This window comes from Typopeltis vanoorti, chromosome 10, assembly GCF_054136105.1.
Source record: "Typopeltis vanoorti isolate ZY-2024b chromosome 10, IOZ_Tvanoo_1.0, whole genome shotgun sequence".
NCBI lineage: Eukaryota > Metazoa > Arthropoda > Arachnida > Uropygi > Thelyphonidae > Typopeltis > Typopeltis vanoorti.
The window spans coordinates 88,187,886-88,210,286 of NC_143558.1; the positions used below are offsets into that span (position 1 = coordinate 88,187,886).

Sequence of the window (22,401 nt, forward strand, 5' to 3'; positions counted from 1 at the left end):
ATTACCCTCCTTCCATTCATTTCTTCTATTTGCTTATGCATACTATTCCCACCATCCACTCCATCACCCGGTCTATAGCAGCACCCAATTGTATATTTTGTTCTGCTAGATTGTATCTCACACCAAACAGCCTCAAATGTGCTTTTTTCCCCATCCTGCAGTTCAACTTCTATACTCCTTGGCTGAAGCTCATCAGCTATCATCAATAACACTCCTCCCCCCCTTTTTATTCACCCTGTCACTCCTGAACACGCTATACCCATCGCATTCAATCCCACTAGCTTTATCATCTTCTGTCAGCCATGTTTCACTAATACCGACAACCTGTGGCCTGGAAGTGCCAACCATGGCCAAAAACTCTTCCTTCTTGTTCCTAATACTCCTGGCATTAGTGTACATGAATCGCAGAAGCCCATTTGTCCCATCCCTACTTTGATTCCTTATACTAATTATCCCATTCTGATTTGTTGTCCGTCGTACTCGCCCGGGCATAATATACTCATTCATACACTTAACTGCCCCCCCTAAAGTCTGCATATCTACTCCCCCCCCTCTTAATAAATCTAGTTTCCCTGAGTCTGTACATCCACTTCCACATCATTCATCAACACTCTTTCAAGTCTCCGTACACCAACTCCATTCAAATGTAACCCATCCATCTTATATAAGTCCTTTCGCCCATCGAACTCATTCCACACATCCACAAATTCCACACCACTCATATTATCAAAGAATTTCTATGCTGCAAGGAATTCGAAAAAAACTACGACGGGAAAAGATGTTTTTGATATAATGAACACATATTTTAATACAAATGGTCTATTTTCGAAAACTTGTGTGGGTATATGTACAGATGGTGCACCTTCTATGGTTGGAATTACAAAAGGGTTTGTTTCCTTTGCTAGAAAAGAAAATGAGAACATTATAACGACTCATTGCTTCATTCATTGTGAATCATTGGTGGCAAAGACAATAGGCTTGGAATTAAAAAGTGTATTAGAAGAAATCATTCAGATGGTTAATTACATCAAGGCCAGACCATTAAAATCTAGAATATTTGCAGGACTATGTGAAGAGATGCAATCTCATTACAAGAATCTTCTTCTTCATACCGAAGTAAGATGGCTTTCAAAAGGTCGCGTATTGGATCGCTTTTTTGAACTTAAAGAAGAAATATTAATGTTTTTCCAAAATGAAGAAAAACTAGAATTCTATAAATTATTACAAGATGATCTTTGGTGTTCCAAACTAGTCTATTTAACAGACATATTTGATCATCTGAACAAGCTGAACTCCAACATGCAAGGAAGAAATGAGAATATTTTGACATCTACAGATAAAATTAAAGCTTTTAAAGATAAAATAAAAATGTGGAAGATAAAATTAAGCACAACAATGTAGAAATGTTCCTTAAAGTTGCCTCCAGAAAATGTAAGAACACTGATCTGCAAAAGCTTATTTACAGTCATTTAACATCGTTAGAAGAAAAAATTAACCATTATTTTCCAGACATTTCAGTCAATTTATACAATTGGATTCGAAATTCATTTGTAGAGTCAACATCAGCAATGAGTGAGTTAAGTCTTATAGAAGCCGAAGAATTAATTGATATAAGTAACGATCGTACGTTGAGATTGAAGCATTCAGAAATGTGTCCGAATTCATTTTGGATAATAACTATGAAGGAGTACCCCAATATAGGATTCAAAGCACTTAACATCTTATTGCAATTTTCCACATCTTATTTGTGTGAACTGGTTTTTTCTGCACTCGTAAATATTAAAACAAAGAAGACAGAAAGACTAAAGGCCCTTGACAATGAGATGAGAATATGTCTCTCAAAAACAAGGCCTAATATCAAATATGCAAACACCAGGCACATATTTCACATTAAGTTCATATTTTATTATCTGAACCTTTATAATAGCTTTTGTTTTGTATGTTTTTGGGTTGTTTGAAAATAAACCAATTTAGTTTAAATAAAATCTGTTTTCTTTTAAACACGCTTTCCTTCATATCTTGAGTATCTGTAATATCAATTTATTTATAGGTTATATATGAGAGTCTTTCAGAATCAATTAATCGGCACTTTACTCTCTATATAAAGCAAATAATACTAGGGGTGCCATGAAATTTATTTATTGATTTTAGTGTGCCGCCAGACAAAAAGGTTTGAGAACCACTGATCTAATCCCACCTTTCCCAATTTAATTATCAACTTGTCCTTGGCAATCTATCAATGGCTTTTGCAAAACATAATTAAGCTTACACACACACACACACACACACACACACACACACACACACACACACACACACACACACACACACACACATATATAGATATCTTGCTCAATATATATATATATATATTTTTTTTTTTTTTTTTATTGTAAACATAACAATTTTATGTACAGGATTAACCAGTTTTTGGTTCTCTGCAGTCAAGGCAGAGAGGTTACATGCTCATACTCTTGTTGAGGAATGTTACATCTAAATATCATTTATAAGATGAATTACATTTTTTTTTTAAGCTATTAACAGTTATTTTGACATGATACTGTATAAGAACATAAAAAATTTCACATGTATGTAGAAGAACATAACAGTTACTATAGGACAATATTATCTATTTACATGAGAGTGGCAGCTGATTATTATTTGCACTGTTAAGCACAAAAAATATTTCTTCTCCCCTTTCTTTAGGTGGGGGGGAAGGTGAATGATGTCACTTTCATGCTGGAAAGTGGACTATGATCAGTCGCCCTGCTCAGCCAGGAATTGATTCTGTGGATTCCAGTCTTGGTGGAAAAGATCTAAGGTGTTGTTATGCCTGTGGTGGTGATGCTCGTGTAGGAGCTGACTTCTCACATTTTGTTTGAAGGCTGCAAGGAGTTGGTCAGCTGCCTCTCTCTGTGAAGTTGCTGTGCTGTCTGGTCTTGTATGTCTGAGGTAGAAGCTGTATATTACGATAAGGAGTCGGTGCGGTTAGCCTAGTGGCTGTGCACTTTGCAACCATATGCCTGGAGAAGGAGGAGGCTGTCCTGGGTTTGATTCCTGTCACCGACATGAGGTGCTTAATGATCTTCCTTAGCATAGCCAAGTTAGCCAGTCTTGGGCCTGGACAGCAGGGTTTTTTTCCCCAGTTTATCTGGGGTTTTTCATCCCGCAAGCAGGCAAACCGGCCCCGTGAACACACAGAGATCTACAGCCATAAATACTTAACCCCCCCCATGAGGGGGGCTCAACTCATCCCAATAGGGAGGGGGGAGAAAAAGGGAGGAAACTCCATACGAATAAATAAACCGATAAGGAAGATTGATATTATAGACTGATAACTAAAGTCTCAGTCTTATCATTCTCTTTGTGAAGTAGTCTAATTTTTACACTTCTTGCCACTGAGATGGTTTTGTTTTCAATTTGTGTCATTTTTTCTTCAATAATGTTTGCATAGTCAAGACTACAATTTACTTCTAAAAGCTGCTCAACTTTAATTCTTTTTAAAACTTTCGTACATACTGTTCTTTTCAATGTGATATCCACTTTTATCCTTCTTAATACTAAGCAATGGTCACGTCCAATTTCATATCCTCTGTACAGTCTTGTATCCAGAACCTGTATGTTGATATCACTATCAACAACGACATAGTCAATGAGGCTTTTCTCATTTCTCGTATCTTCTTTCCATCTGAATTTGTGCAAATCTTTATGTTGAAACATGGTGTTGTTAGCAATGACTAGTCCATGTCCTACACAGAAGTCCAGTAAATACTTATCATTATTATTAGCTTTGCCCTTTTCTCCAAATTTTACCAAAATGTTCCTATATGCCTGTTGGGATTTGATTAATTTCCTACTCTGCTGTTCAAATCCCCAACAAAGACCATGTTTTCAATTTTCTTTATGTCAGCTGTCTGTTCTAATGACTCAAAAAATTCCTCCACTTCTTTCTTAGAAGAACATTCTGTGGGACCATAGGCACAAATAAGTTTTGTTGTCGATCTCCCCATTTTGAGGTTTGCTCACATAACTCTACCTGATACTGCTTTCCAATCAAAAAGTTTATCTTCATGCTTGGTATTAAGTGCTATTGATACTTCTTCCTTTCCTTGATCATTATTACCTGAAAATAACATCCTATATCTATTACTTAGTAAGCTCTTTCCGTTTTTTGTCTTCTTTGTCTCAGTATTGCCAATTATGTTCACGTGGTACTTTTCCAATTCTTCTGCAAGTTCAATTTCCTTTCCATTAATATTCCTTATATTGATGGTTCCTATTTCAGTTTTTCTGATGTCAGGCTTATTCTTCTTCTTCTAGATGTTGAGTTGGAGCTTGTTCCAATAGATGACTTTTCATTGTTTGCCCTGGTTCCCTGACAAAAACAGCAGAGGCCTTGTTTAACCAGGCGACACCCGAGTCAGCATGAAATCTCATCGTCGTATCATCATATGCCTTTGTGGTTTAAGCCAATAAAGAGCACAATTTGGTCAGCTAAGCCCCCATCATCAATTGTTCAGTACCCAGTAGATACCTACTAATGGGGCACACCACATGAAGGCAAGGATTGGACATTAGTAAGAAGCCCCAGTTGGTTCTCCACATTCCTGAAGAGCAATGTGAAGGTCTCCTCCCAGTTATTTGGCTTTGACCCTTAAGCGACCCATACCTGTATAATAACTATTACACTTTTATAATAATATTTGTAGTAGTAATAAAAATAAAAAGCCTACAAAAATAAATAAAAAATTTAAAAAACTAATGAATGAAAACATAATAAAAAAAAAAGCCTGCAAAATGCAAGAAAATTGGACTAAAGCCAATGAAAAGAAGCTGATTAAGACATTCTTTGAATTTGTCATCAAACTATTCCCTAATGTTATAAAAATAAAATGGATATTAAATCCAGCATTATTTCAAAGTCAAATACAGAAATTATAAAAGTTTTGTATGAAATTTTCATATGAAGTTTCTGTATTTGGCTTTGAAATAATGCTGGATTTAATATTCACTTGATTTTATAATTTTTGCATCACCAAACTGAAGCCTTTTGGCTCTTTATTTTAGTAAGTATTCCCTAATGTTTTCATTGAAGATACTGTGTCTATGTCTTGTATTAATGCAACTGAACATTCTGTAGAATTTATCACTCAGACACCTATGTGTGTAAAACAGCATCAAACTCCAGTGAAATATATGGAATGTTTTCAGTTGTTATTACAGGAATATGAAAAAAGCATGCATTATAGAGAAGTCCTACTCTAATGGAATAGCCCTTTTATTCTTATTAGAAAACCAAATGGAAGCCAAAGATTTGTTTTAGATCTAAGAGAAATTAATAAAGTCATAAAACCTTAATTTCTGTGTAAAATTGAAGAATTAATGGTGGATTTAGAAGGAGCAGAATACTTCACTAAACTAGATCTGAACTCTGGAAATTTCCAAATTCTGTTAAGGAAGGAAGACAAAATATTTTGCTTTCACAGCAAGATGACAGAAGTATCAATTATGTCATCTTCCTCAAGGAGCTAGAAACTCTACCATGTCTTTTTAGTCACTAAAGAAGCCTGTTTTATCAAGTAAAGGAGTTGTTTCCAAAATTATTTGCTTATACTCACAGGACCTAACATCTGATAAAATATCTTATTGAAAGTGTTCTTCTTTAAATTAGATGAAGCTAATTTGTCATTGAAGTGTTTAAAATGTAAATTCTTTTAAAAGGAGGTTGAATATTTTGTTCATAAAGTTAGTAAAGCAGAAATAATTCCTACTGACTAACAAATGCCATACTGACTGCTGAAATTCCAAAAACAGTAAGACAAGCCTGCAGTTATACTGACATGTTCAATTTTTATTGGAAGTTCATCATACAACTGCTCTGAATCGCTAAGAACTTTGGTTAATTTATCAAAGAAGGAAACGTAATATTTAAATGAAGAAGAGCAAAAGGCATATGATTCTTTAAATTTTGCACTGATAAATGTGCCAGTCAATCTATCCAAAAATTGGAGAAACTTTTTTTTTTCTTTCTGCAGATGCTTCTAGTGATTGCATAACTTCTATACTGGAACCAAAGGAAGGAAATGATTTTAAATCTACTTTTCGAATGAATTATTTTGTCCTAGACAAAGAATCATTAGCAGTTGTATTTTCTGTGAGAAAATTGAGATATTTATTGCTAAGACAGCATATTATCCTTAGATCTGATCACCTGCCACTTTCATTTTCATCTTTAATAAAATATAAACATAGTGTATAATTAGATGGGCTCTAAAACTTCAACAGTATGACACTGATATTAATTATATCCCTGGTAAGAAAAATGTGGTGGCAAATTATCTGTCTAGATCAGTGGTCACCAAAGTGGTCAATATCGACCCCCAGAGTCGATATAACATTGTTAGGGGTCGATAGAAAAATATAAGACATCATTGTACTGGTAATATTTAATTCGGTTAACTTGGATTACCTCCATCCTGAATGACGCAATTAAGAGTGAATTGTGGGAACAGTGACATGAATAGGACCTGTAAGATGGAGCAAGGTCATGAAAATAGTTACGGAGGCCAATCAAGTAGGCCAAAATGACATATTTAACAATAAACGGATGTTGGTGGTTCCCACCCGGCCGGAGCGGTGGAAGCGAGATTGCAACATGTGCGCGGTTACTTATTTACTTATACTTACACGTATTCGATCCCAGTCTCATTTTGCGCATCGACATACAAGTGAGCATTAATGTTCTAAAATTCATCAACATACATATTACAATTCAATCGTTATTCATTCACAAACTAAACTTCTCTATGTTGAAGAGTTGAGCAGGGCTGGTAGTTTTTTAGATCCTATAGAAATACGTGAGTAGGTATGTTAGGTAGACATTACTTTTGCTTACTGACTTCAATTTTAATTATTTTGTTACAACCCTAGTAACCACAATGGCAGCTTCAGATTCTAAAAAGAAATGCAGACAATATTCGTTAGAATATTTGAAACTTAGGTTTATTGCTTCATTAAGAAACGAAATGAGGCCTATGTGTCTTCTTTGTGAAAAAACCTTTAGTAATGATGCAATGAAACCAGCAAAAATGAAAGATCATCTTCAAAGACTCCATCCCAATAAGAAAGATAAAGATCTTGACTTTTTCAAACTGAAAGAGAAATACACACATCAATCAACTATAAAATCATTTATGAAAGCACCTGCCGAAGCTGACAATAAACAAGGATTAACAGCCTCCAACAAGATTTCTTTTAACACAGCAAAAAAAAGAAAAACCATATACAATTGCAGAGGACATTGTTATACTCACAATCAAAGAAGTAATTGAAACCATAATGAAAAAAGATTCTGGCCCTGTTTTAAAATGCTTACCATTGAGTTCGAATACCGTGAAAAGACGTATTGGAGAAATGGCTGAAGATGTAGAAAAAACTGTAGTATCAGAACTCAAAAATAGTAAGTTCTCCATCCAACTTGATGAATCTATATTCGATAGTTCTTCTATTCTTATGGCTTATGCAAGATATTATAGTAAAACCAAACATCAAATTATTGACGAATTTTTATTTGCAAAATATCTTGAAAGTAATGGAACGGGGTTGACAATTTTTCAGCGTTTGGAGGAATATTTAAATAAGTATGATATTCCATTTACTAATATAACAGCAGTAGTCACAGATGGTGCACCTACAATGGTGGGCCGTTATCAAGGTTTCGCTGCCTTTCTGAAAGAAAAAGTTCAAAGTGTACAGACTATTCACTGTGTGTTGCACTGAAACCATTTGGTGGCAAAAACTCTCAGTGACGAACTGCATGATACTCTAAGAGTGTGTATTAAATCTATTAATCAAATTAGAACTCATCCTCCTAAATCGCGATTGTTTGCCAGACTTTGTGAAAAAAATGATGAAGTATCAAACCAATTACTCTTGCATACTGAAGTAAGATGGTTGTCTAGAGGTGCAAGTCTACAAAGATTTGTTGAGTTGTTCAACTCAACCCTAGAGTTTCTTACGGATGTTAATTTGTTTTAGAGTGATGAACTGAAGAGAAATAAGAATCATATTTTCTACTTGGTGGACTTATTTTCAAAATTTAATGATGTACAGACCCGTCTAAAGGTAAAGATGTCACGAATATAAGCTCAGATGATTCTTTTAGGCTTCCAAGCTAAATAAGTCTTATTTAAATCATCATTGTTACGAAAAGATTTTCAGTACTTTTCGAATCTACGGCAATTAGAAGTAAAAGATGAAGACTTAGAAATATACACAAAACATCTTCAAAATTTGAGTGATGATTTTAAATTGCACTTTGCAGATTTTGAAAACATGCACATTCCAGATTGGGTTATCACGTCATTTTCTGCAGATATTGAAAATATTGAATGTAACTCACAAGATGAACTTATTGAATTGTCAGTTGATCTTGAAGCTAAGATGCTTTTTAAAAATAGGACTTTAAGTTACTTTTGGACGAATATAAATGTTGTAGAAAAATATCCAAAACTTTCTGAAGTGGTACTCCCCTTTTTGCTTGCATTTCTAAGCTCGTACATGGTTGAAGCTGGTTTCAGCCATGTTAATTCCATTTTAACAAAACAAAGAAATAAGCTAGATATAGAATTCCGTGGCAATTTAAAGCTGAAACTTACTAATTTTGAACCCAACATTACTAATCTTGTCAAGAGTCACGAAACACACCCTTCACATTGACAACGTTAGTAAATTACTAAGTTAATAAAAGTCTTATTTTCATATATATAAGGAAGATTGTATTATTGTTATTTTGTTATCTAAATTAAATTTTATATTTTATATATTATTTATTCCTCCTATCAAATATGTAATGTTAAGAAGGACGTCAAAAACATAAACGTATCCCTTTGACGTTAAGCCAATATAATAATATATACTATATTATACATACAATAAACACTGTAACTATAAAATAAACAATCTAAAAACTCACATAAGCTTTTTTTTTGCTTGTCCTATTATAATTACCAAATATGACTGAATATTTTCATTATATCCTCCAAAACATTTAGGAATATTGGTTTGCAACTACATAATGAAAAGATAATAAGTAACTTATGTTTACGTCAGATTTTTAAATGCCCACGTACTAAAAGATCATCATCGTGGAAAATAGAGGGGGGGGGGGTCGATAAAAAAGTCAAGAAACTCTTGAAGGGGTTGATGGTCAAAGAAGTTTGGTGACCCCTGGTCTAGATCCTTGGAGTCAAGTACCAGTCTTGTTAGCATAATTTTGAAAATGAGGATTTTCATATTAACAAGACAGTAGAATTGATTAAGTTACACATTTTTCAAAATGGAATCCTATTTCTTGAGCTTCAGCTACAAGAGATGTTTCCCAAATCACCTAACTACCGAAATTGGGATAAAACTCATAGTTGCTCAGAAAGAGGATTCTATTTTGAAAACCGTGGATGAAAGAGTTTGAAGAGGGAATCTGTTTCAGAAGAAATTTCTTTTCTTCAAATGCTCTATTTATATGCGGATGATTTATTATCATCAGGATGAATGGAAGAAGATAAAATTAAAATGAGAATTTTAGCTCCAGTTATCATGAAACTTTGGATTCTCTATACTTTTCATGATTATGATCTAGCTAATCATCAAGGATTTGAAAGAACTTATTTCTAAGGATAATTAACAAATAAAATTCTGACCACTTTCGTATTTCTTTAAGTTTTTCTGCATATTTAAAACATTACAATATTTTCATTAACATCTCCCAAAAATGTAGGAATAACAAGATTAAGATTGACTGCTTTAAAAATTTCACTATCTTGAATTACATTTAAATCAACAGCTTCATCCTCATTTTCAGAATTCATTTTGTATTTATCAAAATGGATAAATATAAATCTTAATACAGCATGCATGTGTGCATGCGCACACACACACACAAAGTCAAAACCAATCCTGTAAATCAGCAGCACCAATTCTGTTACTTTTTCATATCTCATGTCTTACTTATTACTTCTCAAACAATTTATTTTTAATTTTAATGGTAATTAATATTACACTGTTAGTTTTCATACTGCTTCTATATACTTAGAAGAAATTGACACAACCAAGGCAGGTATTTGATATTGTCTCTTCCTATTTCTTTAAGTTTTTCTGCATATTTTCAATATGACTGAATATTTTCATTATATCCTCCAAAACATTTAGGAATATTGGTTTGCAACTACATAATGAAAAGATAATAAGTAACTTATGTTTACATCAGATTTTTAAATGCCCACGTACTAAAAGATCATCATCGTGGAAAATCTGATATATACCCTCAAAGGATACTATGATAGTAATAATGTATGTAAAGTTATCACTTAATACTAACTTCCTCTCAACAATTTTTCTCCAAATTAGTCATTCGCTTGTCAATCCAACATTGTCATATCTTATATTTCTCTCTTTTAGGATACTTTTGACTGCATCAATCCACATAGATCTTGGTCTACCTCTGGATTTCTGCCATCTTGTCATTCAAATAGCTATTTTGTTAATCTTTTCTTTTCAATGTTTAAGTGACCATACACCACCTTAGATTAGTTCTGCTGACACATTCTTGAATGTTAATAACAACATTAAGGTCTCATAATAATGGCTCTTTCTACCTCAAATACCAATATTTTCTCTTGAATGAATCCTCTTCGGCATTTTCTTCCACTGATAAACACCTAGAACAAAAATGATGTGAAAAAGCAACTGATATAAATCACAAGGAAGAACATATCTTAAAACCCTTTAACACCCATGGTTCCTCAAATTGTAATAATTTATTCTTTTTCATTTAGGATATATAGGAAGACATGTGAGAGATTTTGAAGAAATTTGAAGATGATGGCCTGCACAGAGGTGCAGGGAATGATCAAGTTTTTCATGCTGCAAGAAAAGTCCAGAACTGAGATTCACCAAACTTCTTTGTGGGAGACTTTAGGAGACTATGCCCCAGCATAACCAACAATTGCTAGATGGGTGCCCAAGTTTAAAACTGGGCATTCTGAGACAACATATGCTCCCATGTTAGGAAGACCTTCCACAGTGATCACATCTGAAAACATTGATACAGTGCATGCCATGATCCTTGATGATAGACAAATACTAGCCAAAAACATTGCAAAGACTAGAGATATCCAAGGATCAAGTTGGGTTCATTATCCACCAAAATCTGGACATGCAGAAGTATACAAATTTTTTGGCTTGTATTGTGACTGTGGATGAAACATGGCTTTATCACTATGACCAAGAGAACATACAACAGTCAATGGGGAGAAGATACAAAAGTTCTCCATGGCCAAACAAGTTCCGAACCCAAAAGTCAGCAAAGAAAGTTCTTGCCATTGTATTTTGGGATATGGATGGTATAATCCTTACTATGTACCTCAAAAAGGTGAAACTGTTACAACATCAGTTTATTCAGCAGCTCTGAAGGAATTGAAGGAGGTACTGAAGGGGGGAAAAAATGCCATGGGAAACTGAGCAGAGGCGTATTGCTTTTGTAGGACAATACACCTATTTACACTGCTCAATGAACCCAAACCAGACAGTACACAACTTGGGCTTTCAATGTCTGCCTCACCCACCATATTTGCAAGACCTGGCCCCATCTATTTCCTATTCCCAAATTTAAAGAAACACTTGAAAGGTACAAAATTTACAACAGATGATGAAGTCATATCTGCAACTGAGGACTGGTTTGTGCAAAAAGGAAAATACTTTTTTCTCAGAGGATTCTAAACGGCAGCAGTGTTGTAACAAGTGTATAACACTTCATGAGGAATATGTAGAATAATGTGTAAGTTATGTGGTTCTACCTCAATTCTTTCAAGGTGATTATCACAAATTTTCAGTGCATCCTCATAAGGTTTAAAAGTTTGGCAGGTACAGATGGGAAACGGAATACAGGATTGTTGGGAGATATCTTAGAGAAGGTAGAGGAGATGAGAGATCTGTGATGTTGGTGAATAAGGACCTAAAATTTCGAAGACATTTTGCTAAAATTGTAAGGACAGCAGAGGGCATTATTGCAATGATGCTGAGAACACTAATATGTAAGCGTAAAGATGTAATGACTCCACTGAATAAAGCTTTATTCAGAACACATATGGATTACTGTGCCAAAATTTCGTTACTTGGTTTTCAAAAGGATGATATGTTGTAAAGGATTCAGAGATGATTGACTAAGGTGGTTTCTAGTCTATGGAATGTTGAGAATGAAGAGAGATCGCGAGCAAATGATTAAGAACTGGTTTTTTGAGGTGGTGATTTGAGAGTGGTTTGAATGCATTGCCTGGAAGTGTAGCTTGAATGCATTTAAGCCATGGTATGATGAGCCGTGTGTGTAATGGAGGGCCTCCCGATATGAGTTGTTAACTCCAGGGAAGTCTAATAATAATAACAATAATAGTAATAATAATAATACATGCATACCCGGTTTTACGACATATTAAGTTTCAGACCACTGCTGTATAACGAATTTCATCATATAGTGAATCACTGCCTTTTTATCATTTGCAGAATGCATGTAATGGCTAAATATCATTTTAAGTAGTCATGTATGCACATAAATATAAATAAAGCCAAAAGGCTTCAGTTCAGCATTCCAAAATTACATAAGCAAAGTCGAAATTAGATACGGCATTATTTCAAAGCCAAATGTAGAAACTATAAAATTTTAGTGAGTTGACCAGAGAGCTTATGGGATTACATTCCTTCATGAGTTACCTTAGTGTGGACTACTTAAAAGACATAGGCACCACCCAAGTATCTATATATTCACCTTTTATTAGTCTATTCTGATAAGGTTTCACTGGCCTGACAGTTAAACTAAGGCAACTCGTTGATGCCGAGGAATTTATTCTGCAAGATTTCTGGTCAACTTATGAAACTTTCATAGTTTCTATATTTGGCGTTGAAATAATGCTGGATCTAATATCCACTTTGCTTATGTAATTTTGATTCGAAGTGAATCTTTTTGGCTCTTTATTTTAGTAATTACATTTATGCACCGACTGAGAGTTCGCTAACGAAAAATACATTTCTCTGACATTTCAAGAGAGAGAGCATTTGAGAATCTGGGGATTGGTGTCTTCCAGGATGATCTCTATTGGGGCCATGTCAGTGAATGCTTTTCTCTGGAATATGAGCGGTTCTGCTCAGTAGTAGGGTGAGCTGTCACTGAGTAAAGCCACCACTGAGTTAAATGATCCTTCAGATGACTTGTTAGAATGATCTGAGGATCGCCTAGTTTATGGAGAAGACACTTTACTTATATAGTGGTCTCTGAAAAGAACCAACCAATTCAAAACAGCTGTCAGGCCAGTGAAATCTTATCAAAATGGATTAATAAAAGGTGAATATATAGATGCTTGGGCAACACCTGTCTTTTAAGTAGTTCACACTAAGGCAACTCAAGGATGCCAAGGAATGTATTCCTGCAAGTTCTCTGGTCAACTTATGAAACTCATAGTTTCTACAAAGATTAGGGTTTGAAATAATGTTGGATCTAATATCCTCTTTGATATTAGTATTCGTAAATAAAGCATTCGTTTACATCAGTTACGCAAGAGAAATATTTAGAATAATTTTCGGAAACATGAAAATTATTCTGAATCACATGGCTTAAAGGAACGTGCTGACTTGTTTAGTCATCAATCTACAACATTAAAAAGTTTTCCCATTTCAGCAATAAGATTGTTATATTTACAGATAACTATACTATTAACTAGTGTCACACTTTTCATTTGACTAAGAACTTTATCTTTGTTTTTAACAAATGTAACAACAGTAATGCCAGGTATGTTTAGCCTACGGTCTCTCTCTGTGATACATCATTGTCAGCAAATTTAATCATTTTATTCTTACTAGGTAATGTAATAGGTTATCACATGACTTCTTTTCGCTGGAAGCAATAGCAACCATATACTTAGAATTTTATCAAAGCTATGACATTATTAACAATATAAAAGAAAATAATAGGTATAGACAATTTACAATTCACAGCCAGCAAAACACCAAAACACAAAGAGACGTAACGAGCAAGGAACAATGTAAATAAACAGCCATGGTAACATGCAACAATTGTTTCACGGGAGCTGCTTGTTGCTAAAACCAACATATGAGCAACTGCTGCTTTGCACAATGGGGAGGCTGGAATATTTTGATAAACACCAAGAACAAAAATTACATTAAAGAAACTGATATAGCCACAAGAAAGAACAATTCTTAAAATCCTTTAAACCATGTTTTATCAAATTGTAATGATTTGTTCTTTTTCTTTTAGGGTATATAACACATAAAATTAATTGATTTTTTGTTCTGGATGGTCATCAGAACTCCCCCCCCCCCCCGTATAAATGGATGCTGGTTATAATTGAAAAGTATCGTTCGTATAACTGGACTATTGTAAAGCGAAGCTTCATAAGACTGGTATTACTGTAATAATAATAACTTGAAGGATTATTGGCCCCACGGCATTAGTCTCAGGCCTATAAAAGCTTTTCACATTATTGCTAAATTAAAACATAATCACTAAAGTTCTTTTTGTTTACATCAGTTTAAAAAAAAATAAAAATAATAAATAAAAAGTAGTAAATAACATTTTCGGCATAATGTCTTTCTCTCAAGCAAACAAAGGAAGATTCTGGAAGAAGGGAGAAATATTTATCAGAACAAACTGTAAACAAGAATGGTAATGATTTGAACATGTACATTCAGCTTACGTGACTGGGAGTATTTAATAAAACAACTTTAAATTTGGTTATAGCAACACATATATCTTTATGACCTTACAAGTAAACAGCATAACACCACAATATAACATTATGTGTTATATTGTGGTGTAATAAGTCTTTTATCCCCCACTTGGAGGTCTGTAAAATCAAAGGGCAGAGCACATTGTTTATTTCCTTCAAGGACAGTTGCAGCTCAGAAATGAATCAGCAGCACAGGTGTTTACAAGATATCTACATTGTTTATACAAGGTGAACCACAGGTGAAGTAAATCCAGTGTCAAAAATGAATCTTTAGATAATATATTATTAGTCTCTTGGTTCAAAGTGTTATAATTACGCATTTCAAAACATGGAATGAGTAAAACAATTCCAATATTAAGCTTTTAAAATTTAACTGTTTGATGGAATAGACAATGTTTTCTTGAAAAAGTCTGAATTCAATATAAGTGGACTGTACTAAATATTGGCACAACTTGTAGGAAAATTTCATCAATTGCCACCGATACATTTCTAGCATAGACACCTGCTTACCAAACTGCCATCTTATGGTCTGCCTTCATCCCCTTGAGACTGAATAACCAATCTTTCTTCTCTTCTGATTTAATATGGGGTACCCCAGGATTCTGAGCATTTACCCATACTTTTTCTTATACATTAATGACCTTCTATCACTAATCTGAAATCATATCTGTAGTTTTGTTGATAGCACACACACACACGTATGCATGCACGCACGCACGCACACACACATTCCTCTTCTTCTTCATGCAGCAAATCTTACAATGTTCAAATGATTCAAAATACATACTTCTAGGTCTTCCATAACCAGTGTCTTAAACACTGATCTCTTGCCATCTCAGTGCAACCAAAAGAAAGTCCTGTCTTATTTCTGGCAAGAACGCTATCATTTCTCTTCCTCTTACTTTTGATATTCAGCTCTTCAGTCAAGGTCAGATTTCTCTGTTTAGCCTGACTCTCTTTCCCGGTGCAGATACATTATATCGATGGCCTCTCAACCTCCATAAGACTTCTTCAATTCAAAACACTGCTGCTGTGAAAATCTCCAAATGTGAGAATACTGTTCTCACACTTGGAGCATTGCAACAAAACCTCTCTGAAGATATCTGATGCCATCTTGAAGATGGCTATCTACTTAATAGATTAACCCTTCTTTCTCTCCAAGACTCTTCCGATCACTTTCTCATAGTTGCTCTGTTTCTGCATAGCATCTTTCATCTTAGGTATTTTCATGATTCCTTCTCCACCAAATTGGCCATCACCATACCACCCCTTTTTTCTAAATGTAAAAGCATAAGCAGCTGCCATTCAACATCCATATTTAATTCAGCTTCAAACTTATCAAAACTGACTTCTTGTCCTCTTCTTTTCTTAAATCTACCTCGCTTCTTTGGAATAGCCTTCACCTTACCATTTTCCCAAGTAGCACAACCTCCAGCTGTTAAAGAAACATACCAGACTCCTTCTTTCTCCCTAATCACTTTTCCACACTCAGCACTGTTGCACGTTTAGGTTTGGTGATCTCTCATGTGTCGTGGGGCTGATATTAAATCATTTAAACAAGAGAGCATAGGGCATGATTACTATTTGAACAGAGGCAAGTTTTCTGCACATATGAATATGAGGCACCTTTTCAAAATCTGATTTGGAACTATTTTAATCTAAAATGTGGATTTCCAATGATTGTTTTTTTTTTTTTTGAAAAGATTTCATTTTAAAAAGGCCAATGTGTCTGACATCCACACATGTAGAAAACTTGCCTCTTTTACTAAATTAAATTTTTCAGCAGAATGAGTTATAAAAACTCACTTTTCAGCAATAATTATTTCTGTATAGTTTGAGGTATCTACAATTCTGTCACTCTCTGTAAAATCTGTTCAAAGTAGTTTAAGCTGTTATAAGATTCACCATCTCTGGCTCAGAACTGTACTTCTGCTCCATTTCTTTCATTCTTGATCTTCTTCTATTCTACGAAAATTTCTCCATCAGCATTTCCCATAAAGTGCAATCTGCTCTTGTATGTCAAATATCGATACTCTCCCTCCTGTCTATATAAATCTCAGTTCACAGTACTAGTTACCTGAGAATAACTAAAAATAACCTAAAGTCTGACTAATAAATGCTAAACTTGGACAACAGTGATGCCTAATGATTATTCTTCATGTAATTAAAATTATGGTGCAGATCAACCAGAGCTCAACTGAGTTTACTTCTGGACTAAATCTTACCATAATATAGTGAGTTATCACTATTTTTCATCAAATTTGACCTCAGTTCAAATGTTTGAGAAGTGATCAATAAAGTGAATCAAAACAAAGCAGACAGCATTTAAGAGAAACAATGCACTGTAATATCAATAGACTAGTGGTTAAAATCTAAGAAATATAAGGAAAAAACCCTGCTGCGAATGACAAATTTTCTACTTTTAATTCCTCTATATCACAAAAATCAAAACAGAACTTTCAGAACATGCATATGCACAGAGCCCAGTTATCCTGAGATTATATTAATCATCAAAATTGGCTGCCTGTTGATTAAAGTAACTGAGATAAGTTCATCGGTTTATATACAGCACTTCAACATTAAGAGAAACCTATGAATATTATAATGTCAAATCGTGATATCTAACACGAGCAAAAAACACAGCATTCATAACAACTGAAAACATTACTCAAGATTAATAAGAGTCAGAAATGTAATACCCAATCTATATATCAGTGGTCCTGTAAACACATCATGGTAGTAATTATCTGTTCTGGATTCCAGACTCAATATAAGAGTGATGATCTGAAGTGCAGTCATGATAATGATGTGACATTTATTTTGGGGGAAAAAATGAATTCCAAGTCTCTGGGATGCAAAAAACCTAAAGTTTTTTCTAAACTGAAAATGAATTAGTTCTTGACTCATCCTGCAAAACAGACAAACCAGTCAAGAACATTGCAATTAAAAGATCTATATACTGACCTCATTACCTTAGCCAATAATTCTAATCGTATACAACCCGCCACAGATAATTTATGTTCATTCGTTAATAATATATTAAAATCATATATGACTAATTGTTTTCATCAGCTTTCTATTGGGATACCACTTCTAGAGCAGCAATATCATCCACTCATCAATTACCCAGTGATGTTTTTTGCCTAACTGCCTTAACTTATGCATAACTTGACTACCAAATGTGCTTGAGGACAGATTGTTAATCAAAATGCTTAATTACAGGAGCTGGATAAAAATTAAATTTTGCTTTAAAATTAATATTAGCATATAACAGTGTGTTTTCTTTTTCTGAAATGAAAATCTTACCTGATATCCACACAGAATTGGCACAGTTGCTCCAGCTTTGGCCATATGATAAAATCTGTGAAAAAGTTTGCCATCAAAATAATGCCAAGGCATTGCATCCTGAATAGGAAAAGGAAATCCACAAGCAGATATAACTGATGCAATAATAGAAACTCCACGCATAAATGTTGATGCCAAGTGCACAGCTCGAGGTTGTACAGAGGGTACCTGGATAAAGAATTTTCACAATGATAGATGTCATCATTATACTGAAAATAGGCTGGTTTTTTTTTTTTAAATAAACAGAAACACAAGTCAACTGTTTTCAGATCTAACCAATTGTTGCTAATAAAGGCAAACTGACAAACTTAAAATGAGGGGAGGAAATACTTTAGAATAGTAGAGAAAATGACGATATGCTACCTGCTTAACTTAAGCACAAACAAACTATCTAAACTCTTGAAATGTACCTGGTCTCTACAGAGGGAAGGCCTTCAGATCATCTATATCTATGACTTCTATATAGCACCCTGGTTTTCTTCCATCTAATCCTCTGTTGTGTCTGTGTGGAGGGGTGTCCAAAGCATTGTCTGCTAGTTTTTGTTTAGTTTTTTTACACAAGAATTAGTCAACCTGCTAACTCGAAAGATGGTGCCATATCTGTCCATATAACCTCTTCATAGCCTTTGTATCATGATGCACTAAATAAATAGATGGCAGTCAAGATAGCAACTGAATTAAAAATTCAACCAGCATGACATGATTGAGATGAAGAGTGTGTTGCACTTTTTAGCAAAAATAAGTAGAGTTCATGAATGGAGATGGTGAAAATGTCTCAGAATTAGTGGGATACTAAGGCAATTAATGTGAAATCATTAGCTTCTATATACAAGTAACCTAATCATGAAGAAACTTCATGTATAAATTTTATTTGTATTTTTAATTTAATTGATAACCAACTGAAAAAAACTTTCAACAACTAGGTCTAATCCAGAGTATTTTAATAAAAAGGTGTCACACCTTTTCACTACTTGTATATGAGATATATAGATTTTTGCATTACTTTAAGCTTGGTATCTCTTTCAGGGTCTAGCTTTCACTGATGACATTTATTATTATTATTATTCATGACACCTCTAAAGAGTCCAAAGACTCATTGCAGGAGGACACCTACTATACAACTGTCTCCACCACTAACACCAAACCTCTACTACCAATCATCTCAATCAATCAGGTAAGTACAAACTTCACTTTTTTTTTTTTTTAAGAAAATCAGCAGCAGATTTAAAAAACCAACCTAATTTAAATAAATGTGGTTTTATTAAACTTCCCAAGATTTAGGAAACTTGAATTCTTAGGCCTACCGATGAATAGCTAAGGCTAGCAACAGCACCCGTAACAGGATGCACCTAATAGGACTTTAGGCTTCTAGTGTAACTTCTTCCACTTATCGTTTTTTTTGTGTGTGTGTGTGTGTGTGTGTGTGTGTGTTTACAATGTTAATATTGTATCCCTGATGACTCCATGATAAAGATGAAATACAGACCATTAAACTTGGGTTTAATTATTTTTCTCTGCTGAATTCAGTCCATTAAACCTAATTATGAGTATATACCAGTATCTTAGTCTAAATGCTTACTCATTAATTAATAAAAACTCAGTGCTAGAGATTTAAAAAAAAAAAAAAAAAAAACTCTTAAGAGCACCCATTTCAGAAATTATGGATAACCGTGTTATAAATAACTATTTTAATTTCCCAACATTTCGACCTTCATATTAAGGTCATCATCTGGAGTATATACAAATACAAGGACAAGCTGAGTTACATTTCACACAGCAATCTAAAGAAACAATGATCTGATCACTTATTCTACTGGCATGACCTCTAGTGAAAGAAAAAAAAATACAGATAAAATTACAAATTAATTATTTAGAAACTACGTCAAAGCTAAATTCTAATTAAGATAACGAGAGAAAAACATTCTTTCTTATAGATAGTTTTCTTACAGTAACAATGATGTCCTATTTTTAACATTACAACTGTTATATTAGATTTAGGATTCTGGATTATCTACAGTCCTGTTTATAGTTAACTCTTAGGGAGACAGGTTCCGTGGGTAGAATATGTGCCATCCACATGCTTGAGATTTTTAGACCATCATTATTGTTCAGATTGGGGTGGTTGATAAGAATCTCACAGGCTTCCTTAAATTTGCATTCATACCATGTTTTGGTGTGATGAAAACAACTGGTGCTTTTCTAGTCAATTCTATTAAAGGCCAGCTTCACCATACTTATTATATTTAATGTGTCATTTATGTTCCTTTTGTCTGATAGGAATTGTGTGTTGTTTCCCCTATATATAGTAGATTACAGGTGTAATAAATACGGTATACTCCAGGGTGGGCCGGCAGAGGGAATGGGTCTTTAGATGAGTTGAGTAAGCATTTTAATTTTGCAGGAGGTTTAAAGGTGGCTTTGAGGTTGTATTTCTGTAGTATTCTGTTTATTTTTTATTGAGGTCTTGTAGAGAATTTTGTTAATAGTGTTTTGGCTGTAACCATTTTTTTAGAAAAGTATTGCAGATAACTTTAAATTCATCTTTCACCACTTGTTCATTGGAGCAGATCTTCAAAGTCCTGTTTTTAATGACACCTAGTTTTTGTGTTCGGTGATGGTAGGAGTTTATCTGTATATATTGGCCAGTATGTGTCGGTTTCTGGTAAACAGTGAAGGAAAGACTGCCAGAAGGACAAGAAGTGTGACAAGTGTATCTAGAAACAGAAGTGTGTAGTGTTTTTCAATCTCAATTGTGAACTATATGCGTTTGTGTTGTTTGTTTAGGTGGCTAAGGAAAGTGTCTAGTGTCTGGCGGCCATGGGGCAGATTGTGAAACATCGTCAATGTAACTAAGTCAGCCTTTGGGTTGTAAAGGAGAGGAATCTAGAGCATGTTGCTCAAAATGTTCCACATAAAAGCTAGCAATAGGTGGGGGGGGGGGATAATGGTGAGCCCATGTCTGTGCCTTCTTTTTTGTAAGCAATTTTGCCATACAAAATGCTTTCTACAGACAAAGTTTTTTTCTTTCACTAGAGGTCATGCCAGTAGAATAACCAGTGATCAAATCATTGTTTCTTTAGCTTACTCTATGAAATGTAACTCAGCTTGTCCTTGAATATACTCCAGATGATGACCTTAATATGAAGATCGAAACATCAAGGAAATTAAAATAGTTATTTATAACACGATTGTCAACTCTATATTTTCTGAAAAGAATGCTGATCACCATGCAACACTAAAACAAAGAATTCTTAAGAGCACCCTATTGTTGTATTATATACAATATTCTAAAAATATTTACTAAATATCTAAACTAAACCAAACACAATTTTCAGAGCAACACTGCTAATGATTAAGAATAAGGTTATCTTTTCAAAGCATTCATAACCACAATGTTCCATAATATATCATGCCACTTAGCAGCCCGAATTTATAATTTATGTCATTTAAAGATACACTAATACTTACTGTTATGAACTTTTTTCAAATCTCATATACTTTATGTGATTCCCACCCATAAAAGGTTGTAAACATATAGTACACTCGATGGGATAAGGTTTTTTTTTTTTTTTTTCATATATTTTTATTTATTTTTTATATAATATATTATTATTTTTTTTTTCTTTTTACATAATCCAGATCCCAAGCTATAGACTAAATGGAACTTTATCAACCTATTCAGGCCTCTGATACAGGGTAATGAAATTCATATACCCCAAAGACATAGCACCAAAGATACAGGGCAATGAAATTCATATACCACCCAAAGACATAGCACCCATAACCTATACCTATAGTGAGATTCAAACCCACTCAATTAAGCAGGTTGGCTTCATTATTCTTTGATGTACAGTCTCAAGGAGTGTAACCAGATTTATGACTATTATGCATGGGTACCTCCACTGAGTCTGAAGACTCAAGCTATCCACAAAATACCATATTTTTTTGTGTATAAGATGCCCCCTCTACTTTTTCAAACTCAAAATTAAGAAATCAATATTTTAAACATAAAACAGAACACATTTGATATTTTTTTTTTTTAAATATGCAAAGTATATTTAGTAATTACCATATTTTCCTGTGTATAAGATGCACTTTTTTACCTAAAAAATTCATCTTAAAAATGGGGTGCGTCTTATATAATGAAGGTAAAGATTGTTTCCTCTTTTCAAAGTCATACGCACTCCCTTTTATGTTACAAGATCTTTGTAGGCAGTTAATAGTGCAATCAAATTGATGCGTGACCTTCACGTGACTTCTAGCA

General features: G+C 34.0%; 1 protein-coding gene across 2 annotated transcripts in view; it reads right to left on the bottom strand.

The window, feature by feature from the left end:
• The window catches only part of LOC150102571 (constitutive coactivator of peroxisome proliferator-activated receptor gamma-like), a 156,631-nt gene that overhangs the window by 16,434 nt on the left and 117,796 nt on the right, over positions 1-22,401 (bottom strand). For both annotated transcript variants that reach the window (XM_090398876.1, XM_090398875.1), the window contains one exon: positions 18,099-18,305. In XM_090398876.1, the coding sequence (XP_090255002.1) occupies positions 18,099-18,305 (207 nt within the window). The remainder of the gene's footprint in view (positions 1-18,098; positions 18,306-22,401) is intronic.